General features: G+C 45.5%; 1 protein-coding gene across 1 annotated transcript in view; it reads right to left on the bottom strand.

Moving 5' to 3' along the window:
- Window positions 1-334: 334 nt before the first annotated feature.
- The window catches only part of ADAM12 (ADAM metallopeptidase domain 12), a 2,563,649-nt gene continuing 2,545,316 nt past the window's right edge, over window positions 335-18,667 (bottom strand). The window contains exon 23 of the mRNA XM_085606237.1: window positions 335-3,539. Within this exon, the coding sequence (XP_085462363.1) occupies window positions 3,479-3,539 (61 nt within the window). The 3' untranslated portion in view covers window positions 335-3,478. The remainder of the gene's footprint in view (window positions 3,540-18,667) is intronic.

Here is an 18,667-nt window from a genome sequence, read left to right as displayed (position 1 = left end):
AGCCTGCCTACGGGTGGAGTGTCCCCGGCCGTTTCTGGAGGGCAAGGTGGCCTTACTCCGGAGCTAGATGAGTGTATGGTTATGTTCTTGACAAAATATATTCAGGACCCAAAGAAGGGCAATGATCGCTCATGGCGGTCATGCCAATGCTAGTTATTGGGTTTCACAGGGCCAATCACAAAGATATTAGACATGGCTGAAGAAGCCACGCAGTCTGGCAAGCTCATATCTCCCAAAGTTCCTTTTGGATGGGCCCAAAGAGCTATGATTTTGTTGGGCAATGCAATTGTGTGCTCTCTGCAGAGAGGTGGCGTTCGCTTTTGATTAAGGTGGATCCATAACTTGGAAATCTGGCTGCTTCAGAAGCGTGCCCCACTGCGTAGGAAGGATTATTCAGGGAACCCTTAGTTAAGGAGTTTAGCAAATTAGCTGCCATCTTTAATTCTTTAGATAAGGCACAGGCATTGATTAAAAAGATTTTTCCCCCAGGATATTTGCTGGAGCCGTACTTGACAGGGGTTGCTCCTTCGGCTGATTTGCTTCCAATGCCTCCCAAAATGTTAAAGCTCCCGCCAGGGACAATACCAAGACTCTGCGAGATATTAAATCTTTTACCTCTCGTGACGCTTCCGGCGATCTCGTGAAAGCAGAAGCGTGCCCCACTGCGTAGGAAGGATTATTCAGGGAACCCTTAGTTAAGGAGTTTAGCAAATTAGCTGCCATCTTTAATTCTTTAGATAAGGCACAGGCATTGATTAAAAAGATTTTTCCCCCAGGATATTTGCTGGAGCCGTACTTGACAGGGGTTGCTCCTTCGGCTGATTTGCTTCCAATGCCTCCCAAAATGTTAAAGCTCCCGCCAGGGACAATACCAAGACTCTGCGAGATATTAAATCTTTTACCTCTCGTGACGCTTCCGGCGATCTCGTGAAAGCAGAGGGGGTGGATGTGGACGCGCCCAAGGAACTACCCAAGGTAAGGACTTTCAGTTCTTCCCAACTAGAATTGGGAGGAAGGTTGGCACTGTTTTCAGAGAATTGGGGGAAGTCACTTCAGAAGTGTGGGTCCAGAAGTGTGGGACTATTCAGTGTTTTGGGCTGGAATTCGTAAGGACTTCCTTTCAGGTCGCTCACCCTCATCCTGATTTTTACTGAAAGTCAGGCTGCCCTCATAAATCTGGATGTAATGTAATTGTTGAATAAAGGGGCAATCGCAGTAAACTCCGGCATACGGCCGATTGGATGTAAGTACATAAATAAATAAATAAATAAAACAAATTACATTGCACACGCTGCATCGCCATTTGGCCTGGAGAGGAACCTTCCACTCATGGCCTGGAGGATTACAGGCAGGACTAGGTGGAAAGTCAAAGGACTTTCAGAAGTGGCTCAAAGTCTTCTGTCCAAAGCCTGGGCGGATGGCACCAATAAAAGATACAGGTCTGCTTGGGGCAGAAGGATGCTGATCCATTGGCATCAGGAGTTTCCTATCTTTAATTTTTTGTCCGTTTTGGTCAGTGACGGTATGGTTTACAGTTCAGTAAATACTTTCTGTTCAGATATATCAGCAGTTCATCTGCCCATAGGTTTCCAGGTGGAGGAACATCCATTGATCAGCAAATTGATGAAGGGAGTAAGGCTGTCGATCCCTCGGTATTCCACCCTGTGGGATGTGGATTTAGTCCTCAACTTGTTTCGCTGTTGGAAGAGCAATAAATATCTATTGAGGAAATAACTATCAGCTAAACTGGCCATGTTGTTGTGTTTCCTTTCTAGCAAAAGTGTGTCAAATGTTTGGGCCCTGGATATTACAGGTAGGATTCTCACCTAGTAAGGGGCTACTTTCCATATTACAAGACATTCAAAGTGTAATTCAAGGATTATTTTGTACTCGATGTTTATGGAGGTTCCAAAATTGTGTGGTCCGATGTCTTAAAGCATATGTGGTATTAACAGAGGATGTGTGTCCAGCGGGAGAACGACAGCTCCTGATAGCTTTGGTTAACCCATGGCGGTATCTTCTCCTATCATAGCTCAATGGGTGAGATATGTCATGCAAGAGGCAGGTATTGATATGTCAGTGTTCGGAGCACATTCGGCAAGAGGTGCTATGGCCTCAAAAGCTTTTTTGTTGGGGGCTCGCCTCATGGACATAGTGCATATGGCAGATTGGTCCTCAGATTCCACATTTAAGACGTTCTATTTTAAGCCGGTAGTAGACATGGCTACCATGGTGGTAAGTAAGCTTTGAACGAGCTTAATCCTCACCTCCTGTCCTGACATAGAATATAAAATGTCCTGGGTATTGTAACAGAAAATTTCAATTCTATTAAGGACTCCTAGGCAAGGATGATTCTCACCCAAGCAAGGATGCTGATCCATCCCTAATGTTTTTACAGGGATGGGAGGTTCAGGAGTTTTCTCGTAACAATACGTATATTTGGATTTCTTATAAGGATAACTTTCAGCAGTTATTGTTAGCATGTATGGTAATGTTATTTTGTATATGAGGTATTGTAGGTTGTTTTTTTTTAATAATGTTTCACATTTTTTGTCTGTGTTTTTATGAGTAAGGTGAGAAGATTTTACAAGTTTAGTCTTATGTTTTAGGGACTGCCGCATCCAAACAGGAGTGAGCCAATGTTGGACGAAATCTTAACTTGTGAAGGCAGCTCTCGTACAAAGAAAGAGGGGGCATAATCAGTGAAGAAGGGCTATATTACTTGGACTGTTTACTGATTGGTTCTGATGTTTTTCTTTCCCTCATGTTTTTCTGGGAAACGTAGTTTGTTTATTTAAACGGCTGCTCTATGGAATAAAGTGGAGCAAGATTAACATAATCCTTCCCTCCGCGTCCTTAATAGAATTGAAACTTTCCGCTGCGATAGCTAAAACAATTTAATTCTTCATTATTACCTTTCCGCTAGTTAATGGTCATAACCTGTCTATTTAGTTTAGCTTCATATGTAACAGTATAAGTACAACCATCATGCAAAATTGAAATATTTTGAAATTTAAAATGAATGTATTATTCATATAATTTGCTTGGTATACCAGTGGATCAAGTTCAAAGGCCATTCATAAATACATTGTTAAATTTCAGTTCTAGGAAGCCTGGACCCAAAGACATTACTTAGTGTTAGATTTTTAAAGCAGAATTTTTCAAGTGTTCTACAGTATTACGAAACAGTTTCCTTCCATGGAAATCCAGCTTTGTGTAAAATAAATATATACTACAGAGCTCTGCACTGTAATACATATTCAACATAAGTTATTAATTTAGTAGTACCTGAGCAAGTACACAGAGCCCCATAGCATAGCACAGCACCAAAGGCAGTAACTCAGAGATTTAAAAAATAATGGTAATTTAAACATTAAAAAATTGTCAATACAGAAAGAAATGAACTCCATCTGGAGGTAAACGTTAGTGCAAACTTCTGTCTTCACTTTGTGGACATCATTATATAACTTTTTTCTTTTCATTTCCCATAAGCAGTAATGTTGGATCTTGAACTTTGTGCAGGAACCAAAGGAGCAGGTCTGAAACAGCAAAGAAAAAAGACAATAAATGACATATTTTTATTTGAATTCTGCGAATAGTTGTTATAGTGGCTTTAAGATGCAAGAATGTGCTTCCAAGGTTAATGAGTTAAGTACTCGCTATGGAATCTAAATGTAACTTGAAGGTTATAAATTGCTTTCAAACTGCCAAGATTTTTAGAATGAGTACCACTAGGCTGTAGAAACACCTATTTTTTACAGTCTCTGGAAAAAGCTAATAAAGTTATGCAGTAGCATTAAGGCATCTATTTTTGAGCAACTGTCAGAACCCAAGCCAAACCTGGGCTACTGGGTCCAACCGTGGGGTTGAAGTCTTTCATTCCTGATGTCCCAAGGCGTGACATCAGGATCAGTAGCGGCTGGCAGAGGGAGCGATGCAGCGAGGGCAAGGTAAATAGTTTTATGTATTTATTAACTTAACTTACTCCATGCCGTTGTATGGCCGACTCCCCCCACCCTGCCCCTCCCCGCCCCACTGCCCCGCAGCACTCCCTCTGCGAGCCACCACTTTGTGACATACTATGGGTCCTGAGTAACTGGGCCAAGTACCCCTTCAGCACTTGACTGTCAGTGGTAGCGTGGGTCGAGCAGTCCAAGGCTTCTCGGGGGGGATAGACTCGGGGAGTGAACACAGTCTCACAACTAAAGATACATGCAGGAGCCGCAATAAATGATTGTCCAGTTCAGTACTTGCTTTTATGAAAAAAGGAATATTTATAAATACAACCACAAAATAAAATACAACATTCACAAATAATACACACAGTTCCCTGAGGTCAAGGCTCTCGTGTTTCATAGGTGGGTCCCTGACTCCCACTCCCCTCAAGATAGCGGTAGTGGTTATTCCCCACTCGCTATTGATGACCTTCTGGCTAAGCCCCACTAGTAGTTCGAATCACAGGAGTCCCACTTTAATTCTTGAGGAAAGTCAAAAGTGTTCCAATGCCACAGCGCTATCTTGCAAGCAAGTTCCCCAGGGCCTTCCAGGCCGAAATCAGTCTTACCCGCAGCAGCCGGATCGGAGCAACCGGAGCATTCAACGGTACCCCCTTTGTGTGCGCTGAGGCATGCATCAGCTGTCTCTTGTAAGTTTTTCACACGTGGATCAGGTGGGCATCGGTTGGCTGTACTCGAGTTCCTCACACATGGTCCTGTGATGGCAGCGGCTGAGGGGTACTCGATATTGGGTAAGTTCTTAGGCTCCTCCCACAGGTGGGGGTGGTACAACGATCCTGGTGCTGGTCCTGAGTCATGGCTCAGACCCTCTAGGGTTATCACAGCTACCTTGTTCCTTCGTCGACAGTCTTGACGAATCCGCACTTCTTGCTTAGTTCCGGTGCCCGCTCTGGCATATGGGGGGTCACCATTCCTCCTCTGCACACAGGCTCTGGACCGATCAGCATATCAGCTGTCTTCACGGCTGCTCACCTGATATACGGTGTCACCGTTCTGGTAACGCACTTAGGCTTCAGCCTGATCCGCACAGCAGCCCCACCTGGCATGTGGGGTTGCCAACTTGTTACCGCACACGGGCTATGGGCAGATCTGCAAGGCAGCAACCTTCACGGCACCCCTTCTGGCATACAGGGGTGCCAAATTAACACTGCACTCAGGCAATGGCCTGATCAGTGCAGCATTCATCTCCCCACACCTCACTTCGAGGATCCACTCACTAGGATTTCCCCACTGGACCTCACTCCCTCCAGCGCTTTCCTCTTCTTCACAGGGGCACACTAGTCTTGGCAAGTAGGCAGGCACTGGTGCTCCAGACTCTTGGGCAGATGCTATTGGATTCCCTGATTGATGTCCCCTCAACCAGCTGGGAAACTAGCAGACGTTGACCCCCTGTCCTGGTTACAGGCAGAAATCTTGTGGAGCTTCTCCTTGCACAGCCTGAATGGCTGTTTGACAGGTGACCATTTTGAGGGTTTCAAGCTCCCCTTCTTATAGTCCATTTCTTGGCACCAAATGTGATTTAGAGTCTGAGTGTTTGAAGTTTATGTTGGGGTTCTGCTTCCTTTAAAGTTCTCTCTCTTCTGTTCTTCCTTCCTCCCGAAAGCAGTCTATCACAGCAGGAGAGACTCCAAATCTGATAGCCATGAGAGTGACTAAAGGTTCACACCTTGGTGTCTGCCACAGTGATATGTGTATCAAAACGTTACCTAAAGGCCTTAGCCGTATTGCCTATGATTCTCCTACCAGCCCCATCACCTTCCTGTGATGTGCCCAGGCCCCTTCAGAGAGAGCTGTCTGTGAATCAAAGATCCACCTTTGAAATACACTGAAGAGTTTGGCGCTCCTTTCTTCCAGTATTTTCCATCCAGCTCACAAGAATGCAGCAAATCATATATCTGTCTGAGGGTAGTCATCTACCTCCTCTGCTTCACCAGTTAGCCCTGGGTCTCCCAAAATTGAACCCAGAATCTTCCATGTATTGTACCATTCACAAGCACACATACACCCAGCACATGCCTATAACATACACACACTGCACAACACTACATCTTCCGTTTATTGTACCTTTCACAGGCACAAATATATCCAGCACATGTATATGATACACACACTGTCCAGCACTGCATCATCCCTGTATTGTGCTATTCACAGTCATACATACACCCAGCACATGCATATTACATACACACACTGCACAGCACTACATCTTCCATGTATTGCACCTATCACATTCCTCCAGCACATATATATGATTCACACGTATTGCCCAGCACTACATCATCCCTGTATTGTACCATTCAAAGGCACATATACTCCCAGCACATGTACGTAACAAGTCCGCACTGTGCAGCACTCCAATGTAGACCAAGGGTGAGTTAAGCACACAGCAGCAGAACTTTAAATTAGTTAGCCTGTGGGCCTCACTCCAGTGACACAGGTAAAAAGGCATGTTGACTCCTACTGATCGGTATGCTGCCAAACTCCTGGCAAAAGCAGGAGCCTTCCTCAACTATGAGAATGGTGCTTTGGGCGCCCCTCTGAGTCCGAAAAGATTGAAATCCTTGAGACAGGCCTATTTCATGGTGCACACGCATGATCTGTGTTCGCCCAATGACAACAAAAATCAGCATCAGGGATCCAGACATAATTACAGTTTGGACACTCAAAGCAAGGGTACACATCCATCACAATGCAAGGGACTATTCCGGCACATTCTGCGATACAAAAGCACTCTGTTTCTGGACTTTTTTAAACTGAGAATTTATATAGGAAAAACTAATAAAATATATGATGATAGAAATGAAAAGATAAAAAAAGACAGCAGAAACTAGTTTAAGTTACATTGTGCGACGTCTTTAAAATAGACAAGTAAAATAATGTGTTAAAAAACACATTATACGTAACATATGTATGTTAGACCATGCGTATTACTATAATAATAATGGCAATATATATACAGCACACAGTATAAACTTAATGTATGACACTTAATAATGGTGTTAATTACTAACCCAACGAAATGACATTCATTTTATCGACTTTGAAGTAAGAAAGTTTTGAGGTAGTCTTGCAAGTGTTAAAAATACCATGTAGGTTACAAGCTGATGTTTGGAGCAATTACACAACCCACTGAATTATTTATCAGGATCAGATCATAGCTTATGGCCAGAAGGTTACACAGGAACCTGTCAAGCAAATTCATTAACACACTAAGCTGTCTTACAAGGATTCAAATTGGTGATCCATGATTTACATGCAGTGCACAGCAGAATGCAGATATTGCTTTCTTGGCTATTTCTGATGGATATTTCTAATGTCAGATTTCTCACCTTTATAATAATTCCCAGACACCAGACTGGATCTGGGAACTTTCACAGCAGTGCTCCCAAACGCTATTAGGTGGCCACATGTGGCTCCACGTTTTCATTAAACCCTGGCAGGGACAAAGCGGATCGGATGTAGACTTCACTGCTCTGTCAGCTGCTTTCGTACCACACTTTCAGACACAGATCCAAAACTCTGCTCTTTTTTCTTCATCATTTCATTAATTTTTGTAAAAGATTTTGTTTTCTCCCAAAACCTAAAACTGGTGTGTTAGGCAACTTTGTCCACTCTGAAGACTACAGGATTTAAGCCATGCAGGGATGACTCATACAAATGTCTTTGACAGACACCCATGAACTATGCCTTTTGTGTTTGGGTTCAAGGCACGATTTCAAGCTGTGTGAGGAGTGTGTCCTCATGAATTGAAAACTGATCTGGCACCGTGAAGCGAAGCTGTATGTCTCCAAAAACCAGAAGAAACCTCACAAGTCCTGCTCAACCCTGAAAGTGCAGATTCACTCCAGCTCCCAAGGTTATTCCTGCGACACGTCATCGTCATGGTTGACGTCTTTAAGTAAGTCTTGGTCCAAGACGAAACCGAAACACAAGAAGATCAAACAGGACTTCTCCTCATCCTGCCACACTGTCTCTAAAGAAGTTTCAAGGGCATCAGTGTGCCACCTGATCACCCTAGGCACCAGTTCCCACTTTTGTCCCAAAGCACCTCGATCTCCTGGTTCATTGTTACCATCAACAGATCGATACCTTCAGGGAGGGCATGTTGCACATCTTTGGCACTCTCCTGATTCCTTCTAGTGCACCTTCTGGACAAGGACCTGCATGTGCCTTCAGTCGGGTTACCACCAGTTGATCTGTCAGTCGGTTACCACCTGTGGATTTGTCCTTGGCACTGTCTGTACCCCTCAAAGCCGCTTCTGGTTCTGCACTCATGTCCTTGCCACCTCCCACTCTTGCACCTAAATTTGCGTCAGTCTCTTCGGCATTGACTCCAGTATCAAACTGCAGGCATGGATTTTGCTGGCACCAGAGTAAGACACTATACCTATCTTGGTTTCTGACTCTAAACTGAACTTGTCTTGGCCTCAAATAAGTTCATGTCTGGAATTCATGTTGATGTGCCCTGTCCCCATTCATTCGGATTCTGGCAGGACACTACTCCTGCTGCAGAATCGCCCTCAGCTGCTCCACCAGCTTTTTGGTTCAGACTCTGATCACAGTCTGCCACCTTTTGGAGACGACAGTGCTGATAATTGGGATGTGTCACCCCCAAACCACGAAGATAACTGGGAAACTGACTTACAGGAAGTCAGCGGGTTTGATACATCTCCTGATACTGGGTTGATTTCTAACCCAGGACCATCAACAGAAGACAGTGCCTTCACAATGATCATCAGATGTGCAGCTGAGGTCCTGTATCTACAGATTCCCCACGGGGAGATCAAAACTAACATCCTTACAGAGGTCCTGCAACCTGGACAGACTTCTTCTGTGCCCTTGTTGCCCTTCAATGAATACCTGGCTGACACACTGTTGGGCACATGGGCAAAGCCTTTTTCATGCCCTTCGGTGAATCAGCAGGTTGCCAGGAGCCACATGCTGGCACCAGGCAACCCTGACTACTTAACACAGTATCCCACTCCTCAGAGTTGAGCTTCTACCAGTAAGGTGAAGCCCAGCTCCTTCCCTATGACCACCCCATCAGAGTCCAAAAGGATTGAGTCATTTGGAAAACTAATGTTCTCCTTAGTCAGCCTATCCTTGAGGTTGGTCACCACAAATTGTTTGCTTGGCTGATACATGAATGGCTTTTGGGACATGGCCAGTGAGATCTTGCCGGCCATCAGTGAAGACTGTCTGGCCTTCCTGGCGCAAATCATTCAGGATGGCCAAAATGTAGCTAAATGTGTATTCAGTTTGGCCTGGGTACCACAGATTGCTTAGCCCTGGCAGTCAGTACCATTGAGGTCCTCTGTCGCCACGCATGGATGAGATCTCCTGGGTTTCAGGCCTCACTTATGGATATGCCATTTGATGGGTCTTGCCCAAAACCTCAACCTCGGAAATGACACCGCCCGCGCCAATGCCTGGCCCCACTTCTGAAATAAGATCTCAGAGAGAGGCCTAGCACCTCATTGAAGAGGAACAATACAGGGAAAGGCTGCATGAAATCCTTAGCACTGACTCAGACACCCTGGATATGGACTTGGATCAAGATGCACGAGAAGAATTTCAAGGCTTATTATCTGCAAGCGGCTTGGACACCTTTCTTGAACTGGCTATGGGCTTTCCTACTGGACCACCAATGACTAAGGTGATGTATGTTCATAGGATCATAGTGAAGGCTGCAGAGGCCCTAGATCTGCAACTCTCAACTGCAGATACTAGAACTAATGTCCTCACAGAGGTTTTTCTCCCATCAGCCACAACAATGGAGTCTCTACTCCACTATAACGTGTCCCTCCTAAAGCCAGTCATGGCAGCGTGGGAGAAACCTTCCTTGGCCATGGAGGTTAACAGACTGCATGGCCGCTGGATGGCCCTGCTCTGGGTGATCAGCTGTTCCTCTCTATTCATACTTCTCCTGAAAGCCACATAATACAGGCTTTCTTACTGCTCTAGACAATCAGGAGGGTTATTCCCATCCACCCTACCTGACAGGGGGTCAAAGCTCCTAGAGGCATGAGGAAAGTAGTCCTTTGATGCGGGCAGCATGGTGCTAAAATCCATTAATGCCAACTGTCTTCTAGCAAGATTCACCCATTCCCTGTGAGATATGGCCCAAATGGAAGTACCCTATGTGCCGGAAGACATGCACCAGCGCTTTCAAAAAGTGGTTCATGAGGGACAGAATGCCTTTAGGCACATTATCAGTTTGGGGCTGGAAAAGGCTGACTCGATTGCCTGGGTGATAGAGACCTCAATCTCTATCAGGAGGCACACCTGGCTTAGAACCTCAATCTTCTCAGCAAATGTAAAAAATAGCTTGATAGGCCTACCCTTTGATGGGGAACTCCTGTTTGGCAACAGAGCTGATTCCCCTTTAGAGCGCTTAAGACCAGTAATCCCACAGCTTGTTTCCTGAGCTTGGAGCACCCATCCGCCTTGAGGGATTACGATACATTTCTTGATTTTCGTGACTTCTCCAGTGGCTTTTCTTTTTATAACAGGCAACAATATCAGCCATATGTTCAGCAGCAGCAAATGAATCCAAATCTCAGACAGTACAGAGGTAGACCCATAGGAAGGGGCCCAGGCTTCATTCCGCAACCTTCCTCCTACTCCTCCTCCTCCTCCTCCCACCTTCAGGAAAGCAAGCCTAGTTTACTTCCTTACCTCCATCCTCCATCGGTAAGTGCACTTTTTTCTCTCAGCCTGGAAGGCTATCCCTTTGTACCTGTGGGTCCATCAGATTGGGGAAGGCAGTAACACCCTCTCTTTCCTTCAGGCTCTACCCCATATGCTCTTCCGCCTTCTCCCCCCACCCCAAACCACCTGACCGTGCTTCAACAGGAGGTGGCAGTACTTCTGAAGAAGAGAGCTGTGGTGTTAGTGCTGGAATAGGAAAAGGGCCAGGGATCACTGAAGTTCATGTTCTTAGTGCCCAAGAAGGATGGCTGCATCTGATCCTGGACCTCAGAGACCTGACCTTCAAAAAAGAGAAGTTCAAGATGCTGACGCTAGTCCAAGTTCTACTGGTGTTGGACCTTAGAGACTGGATGGTGACTCTTGACCTGCTGGATACTTACTTTCACATCCCTATCCTGAGGTCTCATTGGAAGTACTTGCAGTTTGTGGTGGGTTTTGCACACTGCCAATTTGTGGTACTGACTTTTGGCTTGACATCAGCACCTTGAATTTTCACAAAGGCAATGGCATTGGCAGTGGCACATCTCAGGAGGGTTGGGCATCCCTATCTTACTGTATCTGGACAAAAGACATATGAAACCAAGTTTGCTAGAGGTTGTGTGGCGCCATTTGCAGTCAACAGTATCCCTATTGTTTGACCCAGACTTTTTATCAACAAGCCCAAATCTCACCTGCGGCCCTCCCAACGACTCCAGTTCATAGGGTTGGCACTGTACACCACCTTTCTCTGCACATTCCCTCCACCTCAAAGGATTGATGACATTCAGGGAATTATTTCATCCTTTCAGCATGACACATTAATTTCAGTTCTAAAGGCTCTCAGATTTCTAGGGCTGCAAGCTTCCTGCTTTCTCCTAGTCCTGTATGCACATTGGCATATGAGGGACAGACCTGGACTACAATACATGGGAGACCTGCTGGGCTCCATCGTGATCTCCCCCAGCACTGCTATGGAAGTGGCTTGGTGGAGGAATTAGACAAACCTGCCATGTAGGATGGCCTTCTCTCCCTCCAGCTGTGGCTACGATAGGGACGGATTCCTACACCTAAGATGGGGAGCTCATCTGGAGCTCTGAGGCTCTGGTATCTGGAGGAACAGGCTCTTCACATCATTCATTCATTCATTTGATAACTTTATTTCGGTCGGAGACCATAAAAGTACAGGTTAAAATACATACAAGAATACACACTTCATTAAAACAATAAATAGAGGCAAGTTAATACAATATTTAAGAATGAATTAAACTTGTAGTTATCAAAAAGACAGAATTAATAAAAGGCGAGGATATTTACATAAAACTTTTCCTTCTTCGCCACAAACCATATAAGAAGTGGGACACAGCAAAAACAATGGGGGGATGGGTAACGTATGTTAAAACCCTGCATGCCTGTATACAGTGTCTAAACCCAAGATTCCTACAAAGGGGGAGCAGCCACTTTTTTCTTATTGATTGATACGCAGGGCAGAAAAACATAACATGGCATACGTCTTCTCGGTTGTAGTTACAAGCCGGGCAAACAGTATTTTCTGATCTTGCCCATTTGTGGGTGAATGCCCTAAGCGGTAAGCTACCATGTCTTAACCGTATCTAGGAAGACTTCTGCTCGCATTTCGGCTTTTACTAAGAGAAACTCTTTAGTAAGCTTCCCCATAGAGCTTAAGCCATGTAGGGCAAGTAGTTTCTGTTGCCTCATCTGACTTATGAGTTCCATTTTAGGTGTCCCTAAACAGGACACCTCCGGAAATTCCCAGAGCTCAATCCTGCCGATCTTTATGCTAAGATTCTTAATATGGGATAACCATGCGATATTCTTGTTTTTTATTAGAGCCCAAACCTCTATGAATTCCTCTCTGTATGGTGCCAATTCTGGCACCGACCAGAGTCTTTTCCAAAAGAGCATGGGCCGTAGAGCTGCTAAATCTTCAATTGGTTCCAACCTCAGATCAAATCGCAAAGGAATAAGCGGTGTGCTTAGAGGCAAACCCACGAGGCTTCTCATAAAACCCTGCTCAGCCCTAGTTAATTTGGATATGTTTTTATGGCCCCAAAGTTCAGCTCCATACAATGAGGCAGTTCTAGCTTGCAATCGATATATTTCTATGGCCGGGGCTGCTGGTTTAAAGACCGAGGTTCACTGGACCTTACTAATCCCTCCCGTTATTTGGGACAACCTAAGTGTTGATTTCGAGATTTGTGGGTCCCAATCAAAGTTCTCTGTCAGGGTAATCCCAAGGTAAACAAAAGTCCTGACTCTCTCAAGGGGAGAGCCGTTAAGGGTGGGATTTGGACGGGTCTGCTTTGGGGGATTAAAAATCATAAACTTGGTCTTATCCAAGTTGATCTCCAAACCTCGGGCAGTACAAAATACAACAAAACCATCCAAAATACGCTGAATGCCCGATGATGTTTTGGATAACAACAAAGTGTCATCCGCAAACATCAGAGCGGGCACTCTACCAGTAACCAGCCTAGGGGCATCATTATCAATTACATCAGCTAGGTGGTCCACAAGACCATTAATGTAGAGACTAAACAATGTTGGAGCCAAAACACACCCTTGTCGCTCACCCTTCCTGACAGGAAAGCGTGCAGACAGATCACCATACCTCCCACACCTAACCTGGGCATATTTACCGTTGTGGAGTCTGGTTAAGATGTCCAATAGATAGGGAGAAAGACCCATATCTGCCAAGACTTTCCACAGCTTTCCCCTTGGGACGAGATCAAAAGCGGCGCGCAGATCAACAAAGATGAGGTAAAGGCTGCTGCCCCCAGCTCTCACCGTTTTCCAGAATAAGACCTGCAGCCGAAAAATTTGGCCTATGGTTGAAATCCCCGACCTAAACCCGGCCTGCAATGTGGTCAATATATTATTTTCTTCCATCCATCCCAAGATTCTATCTAAAATAATTCTGCCCATTAGTTTCTGGGGGGTATCTATAAGGCTGATAGGCCTGTAATTTGCTGGTTTTAGCGGGCAGCCTTTCTTAAATATGGGGACTATCTCCGCTCCCAACCAAGTATCTGGTGGATCGGCCCCCATAAGAATTGAGTTAAATAGTACTACCAAGTACGGGGCCCAGATTTTTGGTTGGGACCGAAATAAGTCCGCGGGCATCTTATCCAATCCGGGAGCATTATTAGGTAGAGGCCTAGCTATTGCAGACTCTACTTCTTTGAGGGTGATGACCTCGGGCTGTTCTGGGAAAAAAGTACCCCCACCTACCAAGGAGCCCTCATTCCGTCCGCCGCCCGAGAACCCAAGCGATCGATGCTCCTGTTGAGGCTCAAAGGCGGCAAACGGGAGGCAGATCTCAGTTTCACCAAAGACCGAGTCAGTCCCTCTCACTGGTCTATGCTCCGTAAGTAAATCAGGATTGGGAAAGAACATAATATCTTCACCTGAGTCCCCATACAGTGCCCCAAAATGCACTTCCCACACTTGGGGTGCTATGTTTGCAATTAGGGTCAAAGCTCCCCTACTCACACCAGAGTTCACAATAGCCCAAAAACGCCTTGGGATCTCTTCGAGAAAGGGTTAGCCTAAGTTCCTCCCATCTAAGCTCCTCCCAGTCCTTCTTTCCCCTAAGGATAACCTTTTTATATTCTAGGCGAAGTTTCTTGAGATTGGCTATCTTCGTCTTTTATTGCCGAAAGCAAATCCTTTTTTGCTTTTCTGCAGGAGTCATCATACCATGGATGTGTCCTATCCTGGTGATGTTTTTTCCCCACAGGATTGAACAGATCCACCAGCTTGTCAACCAACTGTTTGTGAATCTCCAGGGGAAAGCTTAGGTTATCTTCACTTGTATCCCCCATATCAGAAAGAAATGGCATAGCTATCTGATATATTTTAGCAAGTTTGGCGGGGGAATTCTGGAAATAGGGCCATTTAACCCTCCTCCTATTGTTGGAAAGTAACACAGGGAGCGATGAGCCATTGGGATCAGGGGAAGGATTTGTTAACCCAAAACTTCCCGGTTTAAGAGTTAAAACAAGAGCATTGTGATCACTGTCTTGTCTAGGGTATATCATAAACTCCTGTAGCTTATCCCAGTGTCTGATTTCCATCAACATATAATCAATGATGGAAGTTTGCCCTGGTCTATTGAACGTTGCCAACCCCGGGCGGTCGGGTTTCAACCTCCCATTGCAGGCCCTTAAAGACAATGCAAGGGATAAAGATTTAATTTGGAGGACCAGATGGGTCCAAGCTCTGACAGAAGAAATTTGAGGATCCAGAACATGCCAGAACTGGTCCTCTTCATCCAAGTCTCCCATGACCAAACTCTCAAGGGGCTCGAATTGGCAATTAAAATCACCTCCTACTAATAGAGCGACTGAGGGTTCGAGTGACAATATAAAATGCTTTAGTATGTCAATGGTGCCCTACTGAATATGCTGTTTATTGAAAAATGGAAAAATAACAAAATGTCAATAAAGATATTTAAAAAAAAAAAAAAATAGTATGTCAATGATGCCAGATTCTTGGCCGTTCTTAACTGGTCTAGAATAGACGTTTATTAAGGCAACCCTTGACATATCTTTTAGTGTTAGGAGTACACATTGGACGTCAGGGGAGTTGGTTGTTATTGAAACTGCCTGGACGCCCAAATGCGCCCCCACCCATATTGTCAGACCACCCGAGGGCCTCCCTCTACCCCTTGTAGTTGCCAAAATATCAAAAGTGGCGTAGCCGGTCCTTACATTTTCCTCCAATGCCCACGTTTCTTGCATCAAACAAATATCATGCCTGCCTATAAAATTACCCCACTCAGGAATGGATAATTTACACATTCCAGGACAGAATTTTTATTTTCCCATCTTCTCCTCTATTCCTAACCAATAGATCACCCTCGTTTCGGTTAGGACAGATTCCTCGTATTTGAGTATTGGGTTCTGATATGGTATCCCTAACCTTGACTCCCAGCGGCACCTCCGTTAGAAGAGAAGCCCTCACAGAAACAGTAATTTCTCTCGCTTCCAACCCTCCCCCAACTATACTCAAAAAGTGGGGTGTTGGTACATGTTCAGGAGTACTGCTCCCACAACTACCCATCACTGCCGCTATTTGGGTACCCGAAATATTATCTAAGTGGGGTGCAGTGCTCCGAATCACATCTGGTCAATCAACCTCCTCCAACATACTAAACCTATTCTTTTGAGGGAATAGTGATAGTAGGGGGTGGTTTGCCACCGGTCCTCCCAAGTTGTCGTTCCTTGTTGTGCTCTGGCATACGATATATTCTTGCCCCCCTCCCACCTAATACCTCTATTCTGCCCTATTCTATACTGAGGTGCTGGATAGAAGTACGACTAGTGCAATGGGATAATTTGAGTATTAGACCTGGATGGTGTCCTGCTGCAGATATAGTCTACAGCAAGCGTGTGCCTAAAGTTGATGATGACACAATTTCCTGCAATAGATTTAGGTGCGGCCCAGATCCAGTCTACTCTCCTTGCCCCCAGTATTTCACCGGAAATGTTAGAGGGAAGAGGGCTATTAGAGTTAAGCCAATACATGTATTTATTTTTGTATTCCAAATAGTCCTCGTTTTTCCCTTGGGTTAGGGGGCGGACACCAGCAAGCACAACAACATATGGTAGGGACTCAGGTGGGAGATCTATACAAGGCAACACAGTATGGGGCCCCTCTCTAACAGTATTTCTGTTCACTGGTACTTGGTTATCCAAACGTTTTACCCCCACTTCAGTAACCCCCCTCTGCATTGTAGAACTTTCAGTGCCTATATCCCTGCGCAAAGAAATAGTTATGTCAGAAACAGTCTTGACAATTGGCTGGGGGGGTATAGATAGAATCTTGGAACTGACAGGGGGATTGTCGTGACTGGAAACAGAACTAGTACTAGGGTTCCCTAAGGAACTAGTCAATTGGGCTTTCGCTAGGCCTGCATTATTGATGGTAGAGACGAGTCTGTCCAACCTGGATAACAAAGATTTAAAATGTGAACCAAGTAGCTGTTCCATATGGGCCTGAAAGTCAAGTATCATATGGGTAGCCCAGAGGGGTGCCCCTGTAAAAGGCAAGGAAGGGGAACCATCATTTGGTATAGTAGAATCAGTTAAAAGCTTAGTTTTGTTTGTTGCTTTTCTTTTCCCAAACCTGGGTTTCCTAGTTACGGGGCGAGTTACAAACACCTTGTTTAGTGCAGAATAGGATGGAGATTTAATAACCTCTGGAGCATTAATTTCATTAGGGATAGGCTGTGCGCAGGGCAACTCAGCAAAGGAACACCTGAGGGAGGAATTAAAATCAGGGGGATTAATAGTACCAATTGAAACATCCTCCGCTGTTTGAGAAGAAGAAATTGCAGGGGTAATCGACAATCGCCTCTCCGTATTTTCTATAGCTGTTGCCACTACCCTAATTGTTTGCTGAAGCATTTTATCAATGGCTGTAAGACTTGGGAGAGGTTGCGTCGTTGCTGTCTGGTGCCTGGTTGCGGGCGGGAAATAGTAGACCTAGGATTTTTGCTGTTTTTACCATTCCCTTTCATATTTACGATCAGGGTGGGAAAATCACGCAATTTACTATGAATCTTCCCTACAATCTTAAGCAACACTAGACACTAGAGCAGATAAACTATTGGGTATATAAGTCCAACAGCCCAAATTTTTTTTTTATCTTAGCAACAATGCCTGAATCTTAAATCAAACAGAGGTATCCACCTTATTTTGCTTTTCTATGACAGTACCTTATAGCTACAAAGGTCCAGATGGGAGGCTGTCAATGGGGTGGCCCAGCCCGGCCACTGACGGTCCCTAACGGGCAAGGACGGGCCTGCCCTTGGCCCGGGCTTCGCCCGTGCGCGCCCGCGCACGTCCCGCGCTGCGGGAGGCGTTTGCTGCCTAAGAGGGCTTCCTGCGCCCTGTGATGACGTCCGCAGGCGCCGAGTGCGCTAAGCCCCCTGGGTTGTGTAGTCTTTAGCGGGAGAATCAATGCCGTTCCCATCACGGCGGGCGGGTGCACAGCCGTTCCCCTCACGGCAGGCGGATAAAGATGGGCACTTGAGGATACAGAGCCGTTCCCTTCACTGGCAGGTTATGGAGCTGAGTAATGCGCGTCAACCTGTTGGAACTGCCGGTGATTCAGCTACTGCTCAAGGCCTTTCCTCCTTCCAAGCACAATCCATCCAGATCTTGATGGACAATATGTCTGCAATGTGGTATGCCAACAAAAAGGGAGTAAAATCTCACCTTTGCCTGGAAGCATTGAGCCTCTGGTCATGGGCATATGGCCAATCACCTTGTGGGGTCTCTGACTGTCATAGCAGACAACCTTACCTGGCGCTATCTTGCCGATCACGAGTGTCGTTTTCTACCAGAGATAGTCTAGGACATCCTTGCCTAGTAAGGCACTCCTCAGGTGGACTTGTTCACCTCTGAAGATAATGCCCATTGCCTATGCTTCTGTGCCCTCCAGTATCTATTCAAGGGAGCCTTGAGGGACGCATTTAAGTTGCATTACGTATTACCCCCATACCGTTGATTCCTCAGGTTCTGAGGAAGATATGTCAATACCACCTCCAAGTTATTTCCATTGCCCCAGATTGTCCGAGAAGGGTGTGGTATGCTGACCTTCTGTGCTTCTCCAAATGTCACCTGCTACGACTTCTACTCAGGCTGAACCTTCTTTCCCAGTCGGGTGGAATGGTTCTTCACCGCACAGTCCGAGGCCTCTACCTACATGCTTAGTGATTGACCGGGGACATCGGAGTTCCTGTCAGCTGCCACCAGAGGTGTTGAATATCATCTTGTCAGAGCTTTGCCTCTCCACCAAATCTGCTTACTCGGGCAGATGCAGCAGCTTTTTTGCTTGGTGTGCATAGAATAGTGTGGACCCCTTGCAGGCCAAGATGCCATAGTTCCTGCAATAGGTATTTTCTCTTGTGCAATAGGCATTTCCAAAGGGTATTT

The sequence above is a fragment of the Triturus cristatus genome, chromosome 1_2 (genome assembly GCF_964204655.1).
Source record: "Triturus cristatus chromosome 1_2, aTriCri1.1, whole genome shotgun sequence".
NCBI classification, from domain to species: Eukaryota; Metazoa; Chordata; class Amphibia; order Caudata; family Salamandridae; genus Triturus; species Triturus cristatus.
Note: the sequence above shows the minus strand (reverse complement) of the source record. Positions and strands in the feature narration are given on the sequence as shown.